This window comes from Lontra canadensis, unplaced genomic scaffold (assembly GCF_010015895.1).
Source record: "Lontra canadensis isolate GAN:19392208 unplaced genomic scaffold, GSC_riverotter_1.0 scaffold66, whole genome shotgun sequence".
NCBI lineage: Eukaryota > Metazoa > Chordata > Mammalia > Carnivora > Mustelidae > Lontra > Lontra canadensis.
Genome location: NW_022631060.1, coordinates 8,219,671 through 8,232,908, shown reverse-complemented (window position 1 = coordinate 8,232,908; position 13,238 = coordinate 8,219,671). Strand labels below are relative to the sequence as shown.

Here is a 13,238-nt window from a genome sequence, read left to right as displayed (position 1 = left end):
GGCCTTTGCAAAGTGAGCTTCACAAGTGTGTCGTCTGCTCGTCTTCAAACTTTCATAGTTTCTTTTAGAACTGTATTTACCTTGAAACTCACGGTTTTGGAGAACCGCCCCCCTGCCACGCCGACCCCGCCCAGCCCATACTGGACTCTGTGTTAGTGGAAATGAGCCCTTCCTGGCAGAGGCCACGAAGACGTTGGGTTGTGTGTTTGGGACTGCAGCACAGCCAAGCCCAAGGGAGCACAAGTGTGTGCGGGAGCAGTTGGTCCCCTCTTGGTGAAAGGATCACTACCAGGTCTCTGTGCTACTCCCCCGGCCCCATAGTCTCTGCTTCTGCATAAACATAGAACTCCCCTGAGACCCATGCAGCTTTAAGGAATTCGGGTGCGGCCTCCCTGCCCAGACTCCTCTTTTCTCCTTCTTGCACTTGGAAGCCCTGGCTGTGTCCCTGTGGTCCCAGGGCCATCGGGATGCTGGAGTGATTAAAAGCTTGGGTGGGAGTGGGGGAGGAACTAGGGGTCACCAGCTCTGGCCCAAATCTCAGAGCTGTCCCAGGGTTGGAGGCTGGTCCCTGCTGGCCGGGGCCCTTCTGTGGGTGTGAGGGCTCTGAGAGGTCTCTTGGTCACTGGTCACAACGCCAGACCCCCAGTCCCCACCGCAGGTCTCCCGTCATTTGGCTCCAAGAGATTCCCGAGTGGGCAGGTAGAAAGTGACCCCCCCCCCCAGGAAGGCGCACTGGATAACATCCTGTTAACATCCGGAGCTTCCTGCTCGAGAAGCTACAAATACAACTGCCCTGTGATCCAGCAATCGCACTCCTGGGTGTTTACCCCCCAAATAGGAAAATGCCAATTCAAAGGGACGTATGCAACCCGACGCTTATAGCCCCGCTATCTACAACAGCCAAGCTACGGAAGCAGCCCCAGTGTCCGCTGATTGATGAATGGATAAAGAAGAGGTGGTGTATACGCAAAGGAATATTACTCAGCCATGAGAAAGAAGGAACTATTGCCGTTTGCAGGGCGCGTGGGAGGCTCGGTCAGTTAAGCGTTGGCCTTCGGCTCAGGCCATGATCCTGGGATCCTCACTGAGCTCACATAGAGCTCCCCGCTCAGCAGGGAATCTGCTTCTCCCTTTCCCTCCACCCCTGCTCCCGTGCTCTCTAACTCACTCACTCACTCTTTCTCTCAAATTAATAAACAAAAATGAAATAAAATATTAAAAAGAAATCTTCCCTTTTGCAACGATGAGGATGGAGCTAGAGAGTATTATGCAAAGTGAAGTAAGTCAGAGACAGACAAGTACTATAGGATCTCACTCATTTTTAAAAAAGGTTTTATTTACTTATTTGAGAGAGAGAGAGAGAAAGAGAGCACAGCGGGTGAGGGAGAAGCAGATTGCCTGCCGAGCAGAGAGCCCGATGCAGGGCTCCAACCCAGGACCCTGAGATCACGACCGGAGCCACGCAGGTGCCCCATATAGGACGACACTCATATGTGGAATTTTTTTTAAAATGTTTTCTTTTCTTTCTTTTTTTTTTTTTTTAAAGATTTTATTTATTTATTTGACAGACAGATCACAAGTAGGTGGAGAGGCAGGCAGAGAGGGGGAAGCAGGCTCCCTGCTGAGCAGAGAGCCTGATTCGGGGCTCGATCCCAGGACCCTGGGATCTTGACCTGAGCCGAAGGCAGAGGCTTCAACCCACTGAGCCACCCAGGCGCCCCTCATATGTGGAATTTAAGAAACAAAACAAATGAGCAAAAAAAAAAAAAAAAAAGAAGAGAGAGACAAAGAAACTGAATCCGAACCACAGAGAACACACTGACAGTAACCAGAGGGGAGGTGGGTGGGGGGAGGCAGGCAGTAGGTCATGGGGACGAAGGAGAGCACTTGTTGTGATGAGCATGGGACATGGTGTGGGACGAAGTAGGCAAGTGTTGAATTTCTATATGGTGCACCTGAAACTAATATTATACCGTATGTTAACTATATTGGAAATAAAAAAATTTAATTAAAATGGTGGATTAAAAAGGAAGAGAAAAAAAAAAGAAAGTAGCCCTTCTTTGCAGGCTCCCAGAGCTCCACTTTGGGAAGGGAATGGAGGGGAATTAGCCCCAGAGTCTGCAAGGGACCCAATCCTTGGATTCTCTCCCTTCCCAGGGAGTCACACTGGGATGTTAAAGCCTCCAGATGCCTCTTTTTTTTTTTTTTTTCCAGTTGTGTTGTCATTTATTTTTGGTGAATACAGACTGAGAGGAAGAGTTATTTCCTGGAAGTAAGTTGTCATCTAATGACTTCCTTTTAAGAATTTGAAATCACTTCTTCTTTTTTTTCCCCTTCTGATTATGAAAGACATTTTTCCTCCATGATTAAAGGAAAAAATCAAACACAGAAACACCTACAGGAGAAGAAAGATTACTTATAATTTATCAGTCCATTAGCCAGAAATGAGCCCTCCAGCTCCGTAGCTAAGGACAGAATTAATCTGCAACAGGATAGGGCCCTACCCTTACAGATTATAATTACTATTTTTTAAAGATTTTATCTATTTATCTGACAGAGGGAGATCACAAGTAGGCAAAGAAGGAGGAGGAAGCAGGCTCCTGCTGAGCAGAGAGCCCGATGTGGGGCTCGACCCCAGGACCCTGGGATCATGACCTGAGCAGAAGGCAGAGGCTTTAACCCACTGAGCCACCCAGGCACCCCCCCTTGCAGATTATTTTTAAACATATATCGAATATGTTTAAATTTTGAGAGACCCGCAGTTTTCTTTAACCACCACAGGAACAAACGGCACATTTTGGTTTTAGTTCGTTAACAAAATGGGTGTGATTCTGGGTTGGCTGTATAGGTCGACAGGTTCAGGTTTGTTTTGTTTTGCAGGCTGCTGAGTATTTGGTGGCGGATGCATGTAAAATTAAAAAAGAAAAAGGTCAATTCCATAAGTGAATATTTCCCAGTGAACTTTGAGGAATTTTGTTTTTCACTTGAGTTATGTCGATTTGGTTCTCTTTGAACTTGAACTAGAATACATGAAACATTACATGTTTTTGAAGTGTATTCTATTTGATATGGTCGATTTCCAGGAGCTGATTATATCATCCCCTTTTTACCTTTTGTTATCAATTAAATATTTAATAGTGTATCGAAGTCATTGTAGTAAGTACAATTAAGGCAGCCTTCAGAGATCCTAAACATGGAAATGTAGAAAGCTCTATACCTTTGAAAAACCTTTTTGGCTTCATTATACCTATATACATTTATCATTTCTTAATTCTATTCAATTAAATGCCGGAATTCCGGTTCCTTAGATCTCTACACAAGCATCAGAACATTTTCTCAAAAAACTAAGATAATAAGGAGAAATACTAATTGAGAGTTTTTCTACCTACTTTTCAATGAATTCTTTTGCTAAAAAGGACACCGAACTTGAAACTTATTTAAGGATTTTTGAAGTAAATTATATTTGTATGTTAAAATTCCCTTTTCCTACCTTGGAGTCCCTCTTTTTAAAAGTCTGATGCCTATTTGAAAAGGAAGCAATTTGTGAACAAGTATTGAAAATCCAAGATAACGCAACGAATCTTTTACCCTTCAATGTTAACAATCTGGGTTCAAGGTAGTATTTTAGGAACATAACCATGGAACACATTGGGGGAAGATCTCGCCAAAGCTTTATTTTGACACAATAGTTTGAATCAATACTGTTGGTTTTTGTAGCACATGTAATCTTTAAAAATTTTGCAGTTATTTAAGGTTTGAAATTAAGACTCTACTCTTCTATAGACATCTTTTTTTTATGATTTTATTTATTTATTTGATAGAGTGAGAACACAAGTGGGAGGGAGGAACAGTCTCTCCGCTGAACAGGGAACCAGACTCAGGGCTCATTCTAGAACCCTGGGATCATGACCTGAGTGAAGGCAGATACTTAACCAACTGAGCCACCCAGGCACCCCTGTATATCTCTTTATATCCATGGTTTTATCCTGTACTGGCCTGTTTCTCCACCACATACTAACTCCCAGGCCAAAAGAAATAGCTTGTTTCATTTTCTTTCAACCGATGAGGTTTACGTTAAAAAAATCTATTTTATATATGTAATAACGAGAGAACCATTCCCTTACTTGGGACATTGTTGTAATATAATGTTAACTTTCATTAACTCATTAGTAGGCAAGGGTAAGGGTATAAAATTGTACATATATGATTATTTTTGTGAGAAAATGCAAAGGGAAAAAATGTAACAAGATTAGCAAAAATTAACTGGCGGCAGACACCTGGGTGTGCAGTTGGTTAAGCGTTGGGCTCTCTTGGTTTCAGCTCATGTCATAGTCTGGGGGTCCTGGGATGGAGCCCTACATCCGCTCTGTGCTAAGCACTGAGTCGGCTTGGGATTCTCTCCTTCTCCCTCTGCCCCACCCCTGCATGCATGTGCTCTCTCATGCACTCTCTCTCTAATAAATAATCTTTTTAAAAAGAAATATACCAGATCTTAAAAAAAAATTAATTGGTGGCCAGAGGGGTGGGAAAGTGGATTTGCTTGCTTGTTTTCCCTTTTACCTACATCCCAAATGTTTTGTGATTTTATCAGCTGATGAAAAAAGAAAACAAAAACAAAAACCCGACCTAAAAACGAAAAGATATTTAACGAACAAAATATACAAAGTCTATTTAATTTCATCTTCTGGGGGAAAAAAAAAATGTCTTATGGGGCTTTTTTATGCTCCTAAGGATCATAAAACATGAACCACTCAGAAAACATATAAAAGAGGACATTTAAAAATTAATGTAATTCCAAAATCTAGATCTAGTCACTGTGGACATTTTGGGGTACTTTCATTCTTTTTAAAAGAGTAATTGTGTAATGTGGTTGGACTGGGAGGATACATAGACTTTCTTCCCTTGAACATCAGGAGCATTTTCCATGACCTTCCTTTCGCCTCCTACATCGTGTTGGGCGCTGCTGGAGTCCGCGGGGCGCACGTGCAGTGGGTGCAGCAGCGAACGTGGGAGGACGTCCCGGAGGTGTAGTTCCAAGGTCACGGGCACACGCACCCCCTTCTCCACTCTGCCCGCCTGACCGTGAATTCCACACTCCAAACTTTGGCCCATCTCTTCGCCCCTGTTAGGATGCACTCATTGCTTATCCTTTTTAGCAAGTTCTCTATAAACCACACACATTATTGCCTTAGTTGTGATATTTAGGAAAAACACACCTCCAGATTGTTCCTGGCCTTTTAATGTTATCCCCACTTTGGGCATGCGCGAGTTTGCATTTGCACGTAGTGAAATATGTCGGTTTTCCCTTCCTGATTCCCTCCGGGCTCTTCCTATGAAAGGACGGCCCCTGCACGCTCACCTGGACGTCCCACCTAGAATTTCAACCCTTTTTTTTTTGGCAAAGGTGTCTCGACTTCGCGGGCCCCGCCCCCGGCGCGCATGCGTCCGGGCCTCCGCGGCGCCGGCTGGGCCCTCCGGCGCGCCGTCCTTACCCGGCCTGCCCCGCGCCGCCGCCCCCCCCCGGAAGTGGCCTCCCCTCCGCAGAAGCGGTGAGTGGGAGCTCCGGCCTCGGGGTGGGGGTGGGGGGGGGCGGCCGTGCGGGACGGCGGAGCCCGAGGGGCAGGGCGAGTCGGGCCGGGCCGGGCCGGGCCGGTCCGGGAGCCGCCATGGCGGGGAGTCAAGACATGTTCGACCCCATCGTGATGGCGGACGAAAGGTGGGTGGCGGGGCCGGGCCGGCGTCTTTCTTCGGTTGCGAAGGCAGCGCGGACCTGGTGCGACGCGGGAGCGGGCGTCGGGTGGGGGGCGCCCTGGGCCGCCGGCGGGCACGGACGCGTGTGGGGCCGAAGTGCCGGAGCCGCTGCTTTCCTTGGCGGCGCGGCACGTGCCCAGCTGCTCCCCCAGACCCGCCTCCGGGTCCGGGGCGGCCCCGAGCATCTGCTCGGCCTGATGCCTGCCTTCCTCCGGGGACGCCCCGTACTTGGGTGGGACGGACTTTGCCATCTGGGCGCTGCCCCTTTTCCTTGTTCCTTCGTGGTGGGACATACGGCCGCATTCACGGACATGCTGATAAATGTGTCAGACGCCATCCCGCTGCCTCCGGGGCCCCTGGGGAGTGCCCGGGGCTGTGACGGTGGGGACCCCCCTCCAGTGCCCGGCCCACTTGACACATCCATAGGTCTCAGTCGTGGAAGAGAGCGAGCGTTTACCCACCAGCCGCTGACATTTATTTGGAGCTTTGTGTGAGCCCACCAGCGAGCTCGGTAGGCGGTTGTAGCGCTGTCTGTGAGTCAGGGTCTGTGATGCAGCGTGTTGTACAGACGGCGAGGCAGGATCACTCCCCGGGGCGCATCGCCAGTAGGTGGGAGCGTACACTGCCTCACTGCGTGCTGGGCGCCGTCCCACTTCTTCTGTTTGTGGTGACTTCAGGTTAAGATGGTCCCACGTCCCCTGTTGCGCCCGCAGAGCCCCAGCCGTTCCTGTGTGCCGGGCACCGCTGCCTCGGTGTACTTTGTCCTGATCCGGTGGCGTTTCTCCCTTCCCCGGTGCAGAGCTGAGATGGAAAGCCGCGTGGGTGGCACCGTGTTGGGAAGCACTTCTTGTCGTGCAGGTCACACTCACAGAGCGGCGGCTCCCTGGCCTGGCTGCACACGGGACTCTCCTAGGAGGTTTCAGAAAGCGCTCCCGGGCCTTCCTCCTGACTGGGTGTCGGGGGCACAGCCCTGGAATTTGTGTCTCTAAAACTTCCCTGTGTTTCTGGTATCCTCCCAGGTGTGGGATTCATGAATTTGGCTCCCCCCCACCCCGCCCCCTCGTTGTAGAAGAGGCAGATCCGGCTTTGAGGGGGTAGAGCTGGGGTCGTGACCTCCGTTTTCTGACTTACATTCAGTACGGTTTCTTCTATACTGTGTCTCGTCTTGCTGAGTCTGGGGTCTATGGGAGAGAAAATTTCTTCCAGGAAAAACAGTCTTTCTCCTGTTTCTTTGGTCAAGCTTGCCTCTCCATCACAGGTTTCACGGGGAAGGCTACCAGGAAGGCTACGAAGAAGGCAACAGTTTGGGTATAATTGAAGGAAGACAGTATGGCACGTTGCATGGAGCCAGAATTGGATCTGAGGTAAGTGGGACCCCCCCCCAATTTTTAGAAGTGAATCTTCTTCTCTCATAGTTTATAATTTCCGGCGACGGTCAGTGTGGCAGAGCCAGGAGTTCCGGCCTCTCGGAACGGCTGCGGACTGGACAGTGTAGATGGGGCAGCGTCCTTCACCCGGACTGACAGGGTGTGCTGCGGCACCGGCACACCTCGCCCCCAGCTCCGCAGGTGGCGTGAGGTTGTCAGGTGGAAAGTCTGTGCGTCTCTGCCAGGCAGGCCCGTCGGCACCGTGTTTCCAGCAGCATTTGCTCACTTCTCGTCTCTGTCACGCCTCGCTGACTCTTGCATCGCTCCAGACCTTTTCGTTATGATTATTATATTTGTTTCTGTGACGTGTGACCCGTGATGACGAGTTGCTGAGAGTCGGATGATGGTCCGTGTTTTTTAGCCATAAAGTATTTTCTGCTGAAGGTACGCGCCGTGTTCTGCAGACCCAGGGCCGTCTCGCCGAGTAGAGTACCGTGTGGCGCAACCGTAACTTTCCCGTGCGCCGGGAAACCGAGCAGTTCATCTGTTGGCAGTCGGTCTGGAACCGAACCCGCCTCTCTGAGGTGTGCCTGCTAAAGAGAAGGTGGTGTGGTCTGGGGGACGAGAGAGCCGGTCCTCGGCCATCTCAGCTTGCGCCAGCGGATCACGGTGCTTCCGCTTCCCGAATCCCTGCCCTGGGTCACCCCTTCCCACCGAAGTCCTCCGGAGTCCGTGGTCGTTCTTCCCTTCCCTCTCGATGGGCCCTCACTCCGGAAGACCGGCTCTGAACGGCAGAGCCTGGGGGGCCGTCAGGACTGCAGTAGATGTCTGCTGCGGGCGACTCTGACAGTAGACACTGGACTGGGTGCTTCTGGCTCCGCACCACTGGGGCAGGAGGCAGGCCTGCGGCCATGCGAAGGCTCGCCTGCGGCTGGGAGAGCCACTCCGGAGACCGTTCACTCTCACCGCTGCTCTTGCCGCGTGCACCCCCGCAGGGCTGCTGGAGCAGCCGTGACACGGGCCGGCGATGGCAGGGGTGATGTTTGCTACTCCTAAATTCAGAAACCACGCTGTGCCTCTTCTGTGTTCTGCTGGCTACAGCTGCGGTTAGAGGGGACCACACGGGGCACGAGATCCAGGGGCGGAGCCAGGGGACCTTCGGGGAGGCCGTCGCCCCACTGAAGGCCCGGCCACCTGACTTCCGGGGTCTGATGCCCAGCACATGCTTCCAGAACTGCAGCATGAGAAGCACCACTGCCCTTGGTCCCCACCTTTAGTTTGGAGAGCGCGACAGTTAGACAGAATGTAGCTTCTTGCTTATTAATTTCCGTCTTCACTTTTTTGTGAATTCACAGATTGGGTGCTATCAAGGCTTCGCTTTCGCTTGGAGATGCCTCCTGCACGGCTGTGCCGCAGAGAAAGACAGGTAGGGTCTAAGACCGCGTCCTTTCTCATTGTGTGGAGCAGGAGTGTGGCTCCATAGCTTCCCCTGACTTCGGGCAGTTCCTGTCTCCGTGTCCTCATCTGTCACGTGGAGAAAATAGACCAGACGTGAATGTGCTCCCGATATTTGCAGGAAATTGTGCCTTGCGCAGATCTCGTTTTTGGTGTCCGGCGAACACGCGTTATTACTTGTCAAGCCTTCGTGGAGCCGCCTGCCGGTCCCCTGCAGGCATCCTAGCACCAGTGCATTTTAGATCCCCTGCTGGTGAAGGTTGTTGAAGTGGATTCTGTCTTCTCGTTCGTCTTTCCCGGAGCTTCTAACAAACACAGTACGGTAGCCTCGGTGTGACCAGGGTCGGAAGTGGGGACTCTGTCGTGGCTGGGTTTTTATCGCGGCCGACTAGGTGTGCCAGTGAGATAAGGCAGCGTGTTGGACACGTGTCTGGGTCCTGGTGGTGCTGAGTAAGTGGTAGCTATTTTTTGGGTCATTTCTAATCTTTTGAAACGGTTCTCGCTGTACGCCACCTGCTGAAGCCCCAGGGACCCTGCTGCACATCTGTCTTCAGTCTTAATCTGGGAACAAGCCCTGAAGTCAAAGGCACTCGTGGCTCAGCGGTCCCGCCGCTCCTGGGAGCCCAAAGTTGGCTTCAGCTAATGCCGTGCCTCGTTCTGATGCCTGCTGCCTTCTCCTGGCCCCGGAGGGGCCCAAGGACAGTGGAGGACGACAGGGAAGGTCGCATTCCCTTGTCCAAGTGACTTGTCTTACTTGAAATATTTTGAATTTCTCAAATTAGGGCACCTCTGTATTCGAATGTGAGGACGAGGGTGCTCGTGGCTGACTGGGTGATGCTGGGATGGCCTGCCCTACCCTGCTGGAGCCCCTGGGCCGCTCTGGCAGCCCGAGTCGCTGGCAGTGGACCAGACATGTACAGGAGTCGAGGTGCACCCGGGGCGGGGATGGTCCTCTGAGGACTGCGAGAGCGGTCGAGGTCACGTTTGGCAAGTTGGGGCGCCACTGGGTGGCAGGCGAAGCTGAGCTTGGCGCTCCACTCCAGCCTCCGAGCTGGGGTCACTGATCTCTTAAAGCCGCGCACCCGTCTGTCTCAGCTGGAGGAGGACCCGCGCCGTGCGGCTGGGGACTGGCGGAGGCCGTCTGGTGCACCTTGCTGCCGCCCCTCCCCACCGGCTCAGCCCGAGGGTCTCCTTGAAACACAACCTAGAAGCCTGTCTCCTAGAGCTGTGGGTCATGGTTTTTTGCATTCTTGTGTCAGTACAATTTTTTAAATAATGGTAGAGGGTTGATAGGGGACCTTCCGCTTCCTTATGTTCCAAGGAAGGGAAAACCCCTATCTGCGTTTCCATTCACTGACATAAGGGGCCTTTAACGCCGGAGAAGCCACGGCAGACGGTGTCTCAGACTAAGCGGTGGCGCTTTACATCCGACGACCGCGGGTTTCTGATGGACTTGGAGGTGCTTCTGTGTCTCCCCACCCCTGGCTCCCCAGCAGGGTGGCGGGGGCCGTGCGGGCCAGCGTTTGGCCAGGGCTGAGCTTGAGGTCTGGCGCCGGCTGTGCCATTGGACCAGCCGGGAGCGGGCACGCCCTGCTGACGGGCATTGACTTTGCCGCGTGACGGGCCGGGTGTGTTTCCAAGTAGCTTCACGGACCAGAGAAGACGGAGTTGCTTCTTGCCGACTTAAAAGTGGGTGTATTTTTATCACGCTGGAATACAGCCGCTTCCGCATGCTGGCATCCGCCTTCCATCGCCCCCGAGACCGAGTGCTTCGTTGCTTCAGTGGACCCCTTCCGACCTTTTACAGTCGTGTTGGCTTAGAGAGGCGGCCATCGCCGTTCTCGTTCACTGACTTGCCGCCGCAGGCTCTGCATGTGACTGAGAACAGCAGTTCCGAGCCGGTACTTAGGAGGTTGCTTTTGATTCATCCCGCGGAGGAGTTCTGTCGCGTTTCCTTTAGTCAGACACCTGGCGTCCTGACGCTCGGGTGGCCCATCTCGGTCATCCGGGTGGTCTGGGGGGGTGCCCGTCAGGATCGCCGTGCATCTCCCAGATGCGCACATCTGGGAACGGTCTCCCCCAGCCCCGGGTGTGAGCCCCGGTCTCCAGGGTCCGGTGGAAGCGAGGAGACCTTACGCTCACTAAGCGCCTGCCCTGGGCTAGGTCTTGGGCTTGGCGGAGGTCACTTCTCCTCTCGCGAGCTGTGAGGTGGCTGTTAAGTCTGCATGTCACAGAGAAGTGAAATACCGGAGGGCTGGGAGCCAGCTCGCCTCCCTGCAGAGCTTCGCCTTCCTGGGAGAGGGAACCGGACCCAGACACCGATGCGGAGTCCTGCCCTTTGGAGGGAGGGGCTTGCTGGTCTACCTGCCTCGGAACGCCCCAGGCCCACAGCGGGCTAGATCGTGTCCCACCCAGCGCTCTCTCCTTGCCTGGTTTTGTCTCTTCCCACGTCGGCGACCTAGAGGAGGCCGTGGCGGGGTTCCTCAGTCGCTTGCTCCCTGGCTGGGACGCAGCACAGTCACAAGCTCCGTACCGGCAGCGGAGCACGGGCTGTGGGCGGGAGCGCGTTGCTGGGTGAGTAAGTATTACTGAGTGAGGAGCTCGTTCTCGCGCTTCCGGACTCAGGCATCGTTGCTCCAAGTACGTGATCAGCGTCGTCGTCCCGTAAGCCGAGCGCGCTGTGTGCAAAGGACTAAGAGTTTTTATTTCTGTGCTTTACAGCAAAAAGATGAAGGCCTTAGAGTCGTTGCTTGGGATGATTCAGAAGTTCCCTTACGATGACCCCACTTACGATAAACTTCACGAGGACTTGGACAAAATTAGAGGGAAATTTAAACAGGTTTGTCCGCTGCATGTGTCTCTCGGCTCGGCCTGCCTCTCTCCTCCCCTGCCGCGCACGTTCCCGGGCGCTCACGTCGCTCGTGGTCTCGGGGCGCGTGTCCCCGCGCATGGTCCGCAGAAGCACGTTGTTTTTGGGTTTCTGTGTGAGAAAACTGAAGACGGTCTAGAGAAGGAACAGTTGTTAGAACTTTCGGGGGTGGTGTAGACACGGAAAGCTGCAGGTAGAAAGTTTTGTTCTAATTTGTGAGTAGAAACCGTAAGATTTCAAAAGAGTACATGTTTTTTTCTTCTGTTTTCAGCTTTGTTCATTACTAAATGTTCAGCCAGACTTTAAAATTAGTGCGGAAGGTTCTGGACTTTCGTTTTGAGGATGACAGATGAACAAAGACGAAACCTCAAGGAACAGATGTCCGTATGTTAAGTGTTTAAAAATGTGATTCAAGGCAAAACAATGATGGAGTAGTCGTCGTTCTGTGGGGAGGGTTCCAGTTTGGTCGGTGAAAGGGCTTCCTCCTCCCTGGGGGCTGCCTGTGTCGCCCGGGTGCCCCCCGCAGCCCCTCCGCACAGGCCTGGCCTTTGTTGGGCCCTGTCTGCTGTGCAGTGTGAGTGCGCGCCCGCCAGGGCCCTCGTGAGGCCACTTGCTCCCACTCCAGGGTTGCTGGCCCGGGGTCCTTTCTGGCTGGACAGGCCTGGCCGGTTCTAGAGTGGGGGCAGCTCTGGCTAGGATTTCCCCTGCCCCGAGCCTGGACTCGGAGCTAAGAAGAACAGTTTTTTAGGAACTGAGAATGTGGGCTTGACGTGAGGCGAGGTGGTGGGCAGTGTGCTGGGACTGACATTGGCGGACCCCGAGGATGTGCCGGCGCTGGGTGATGGGCTTCCCTGTTCTGTGTAATCCCTCCAGTGTTCCCACTTTACAGATGAGGAAACCGAGACCCACGGGGACCGCCCGGTGCAAGGGCATCGGCAGCAGAGCTCGGACTCCGGTCTCACGCCCGCCTGTCACCGCATCTTGCGCTGCCGGCTCTGGAATGCACGGTCACAGCCATGGAGCGGGCGGCTGCTCTCAGGCCCGGGGTGTGCGGGTCTCCACTGCGGTCCATGGAGCCACGGGGAGTCCCTGTGGCCCGCTGACACGGCTTCTGGCCGAGAGGGGCTTCGGAGGGATCCCGGACACGCTCTTCGCACTGTCTCCAGATGGGGCCGGGGCTCTGCAGCATTAAGACGGTTAAGGGGGCAGTACTGTAAGGCTAACGACGGAAGGTTGGGCTGCTGCGGTCTCTGCAGACTGGGGGAGCCTTGTGTTGAGGACACTGCGTTTCTCCTGTGACGCGGCTTCTCTCGTCTTCTGCCCGCACTTCGCAGGCATCTGTATCCAGGGGAGGTATGGGTCGGGGGGGACAGGGGGTTCTGTCACTGGTTCTGGGGCGTCCCTCTGCCCGGCCCATGCCCTCTGGGGGATGCCCTCAGCATTGCTGGCAGGTCCGCCTGCTTCTCTCTGAGGCAGCGTGTCTGAAAGTCAGGCATGAGGTGAATAAAGGGGTAACCATGAATCAGTTCCAGTTTTTAACATCATTCTGGAACATTCCAGTGATTGCTGCTTTGCCGCACAAGCTGGTGGTCCTGAGCATGTGCCGGAGACTCCAGGCTGGGGCCCCCGCAGGAGCGGGGGTAGGTGTTTGTTTCCCTCTCCTTTGGTTCCCCTGGCCAGTGCGCCGAGGAAGAGACTGGGGCTTGATCCTGCCATGCTGGCATGTGCGTCCCTGGCCATGGCCCTCGACTCGGTCCCCGCTGAGTTCCTGAGAGCTGGTGTGCTTACGGCTACAG

General features: G+C 53.5%; 1 protein-coding gene across 5 annotated transcripts; it reads left to right on the top strand.

Moving 5' to 3' along the window:
• The first annotated feature begins 5,636 nt into the window (after nt 1–5,636).
• On the top strand, nt 5,637–12,420 carry LTO1 (LTO1 maturation factor of ABCE1). 5 transcript variants are annotated; one of them, XM_032879716.1, is made up of 6 exons: nt 5,637–5,716; nt 7,010–7,115; nt 8,474–8,544; nt 11,295–11,412; nt 11,714–11,822; nt 12,332–12,420. In XM_032879716.1, exons 1-5 carry the CDS (start codon nt 5,667–5,669, stop codon nt 11,780–11,782), a joined length of 414 nt encoding a protein of 137 aa, XP_032735607.1. In that variant the 5' UTR covers nt 5,637–5,666; the 3' UTR covers nt 11,783–11,822; nt 12,332–12,420. The 5 variants fall into 5 exon arrangements, with proteins under 5 accessions (XP_032735607.1, XP_032735605.1, XP_032735606.1 ...); XM_032879714.1 differs by having other exon boundaries at nt 12,316–12,420; XM_032879715.1 differs by having other exon boundaries at nt 11,714–11,826.
• The last annotated feature ends 818 nt before the right edge of the window (nt 12,421–13,238 follow it).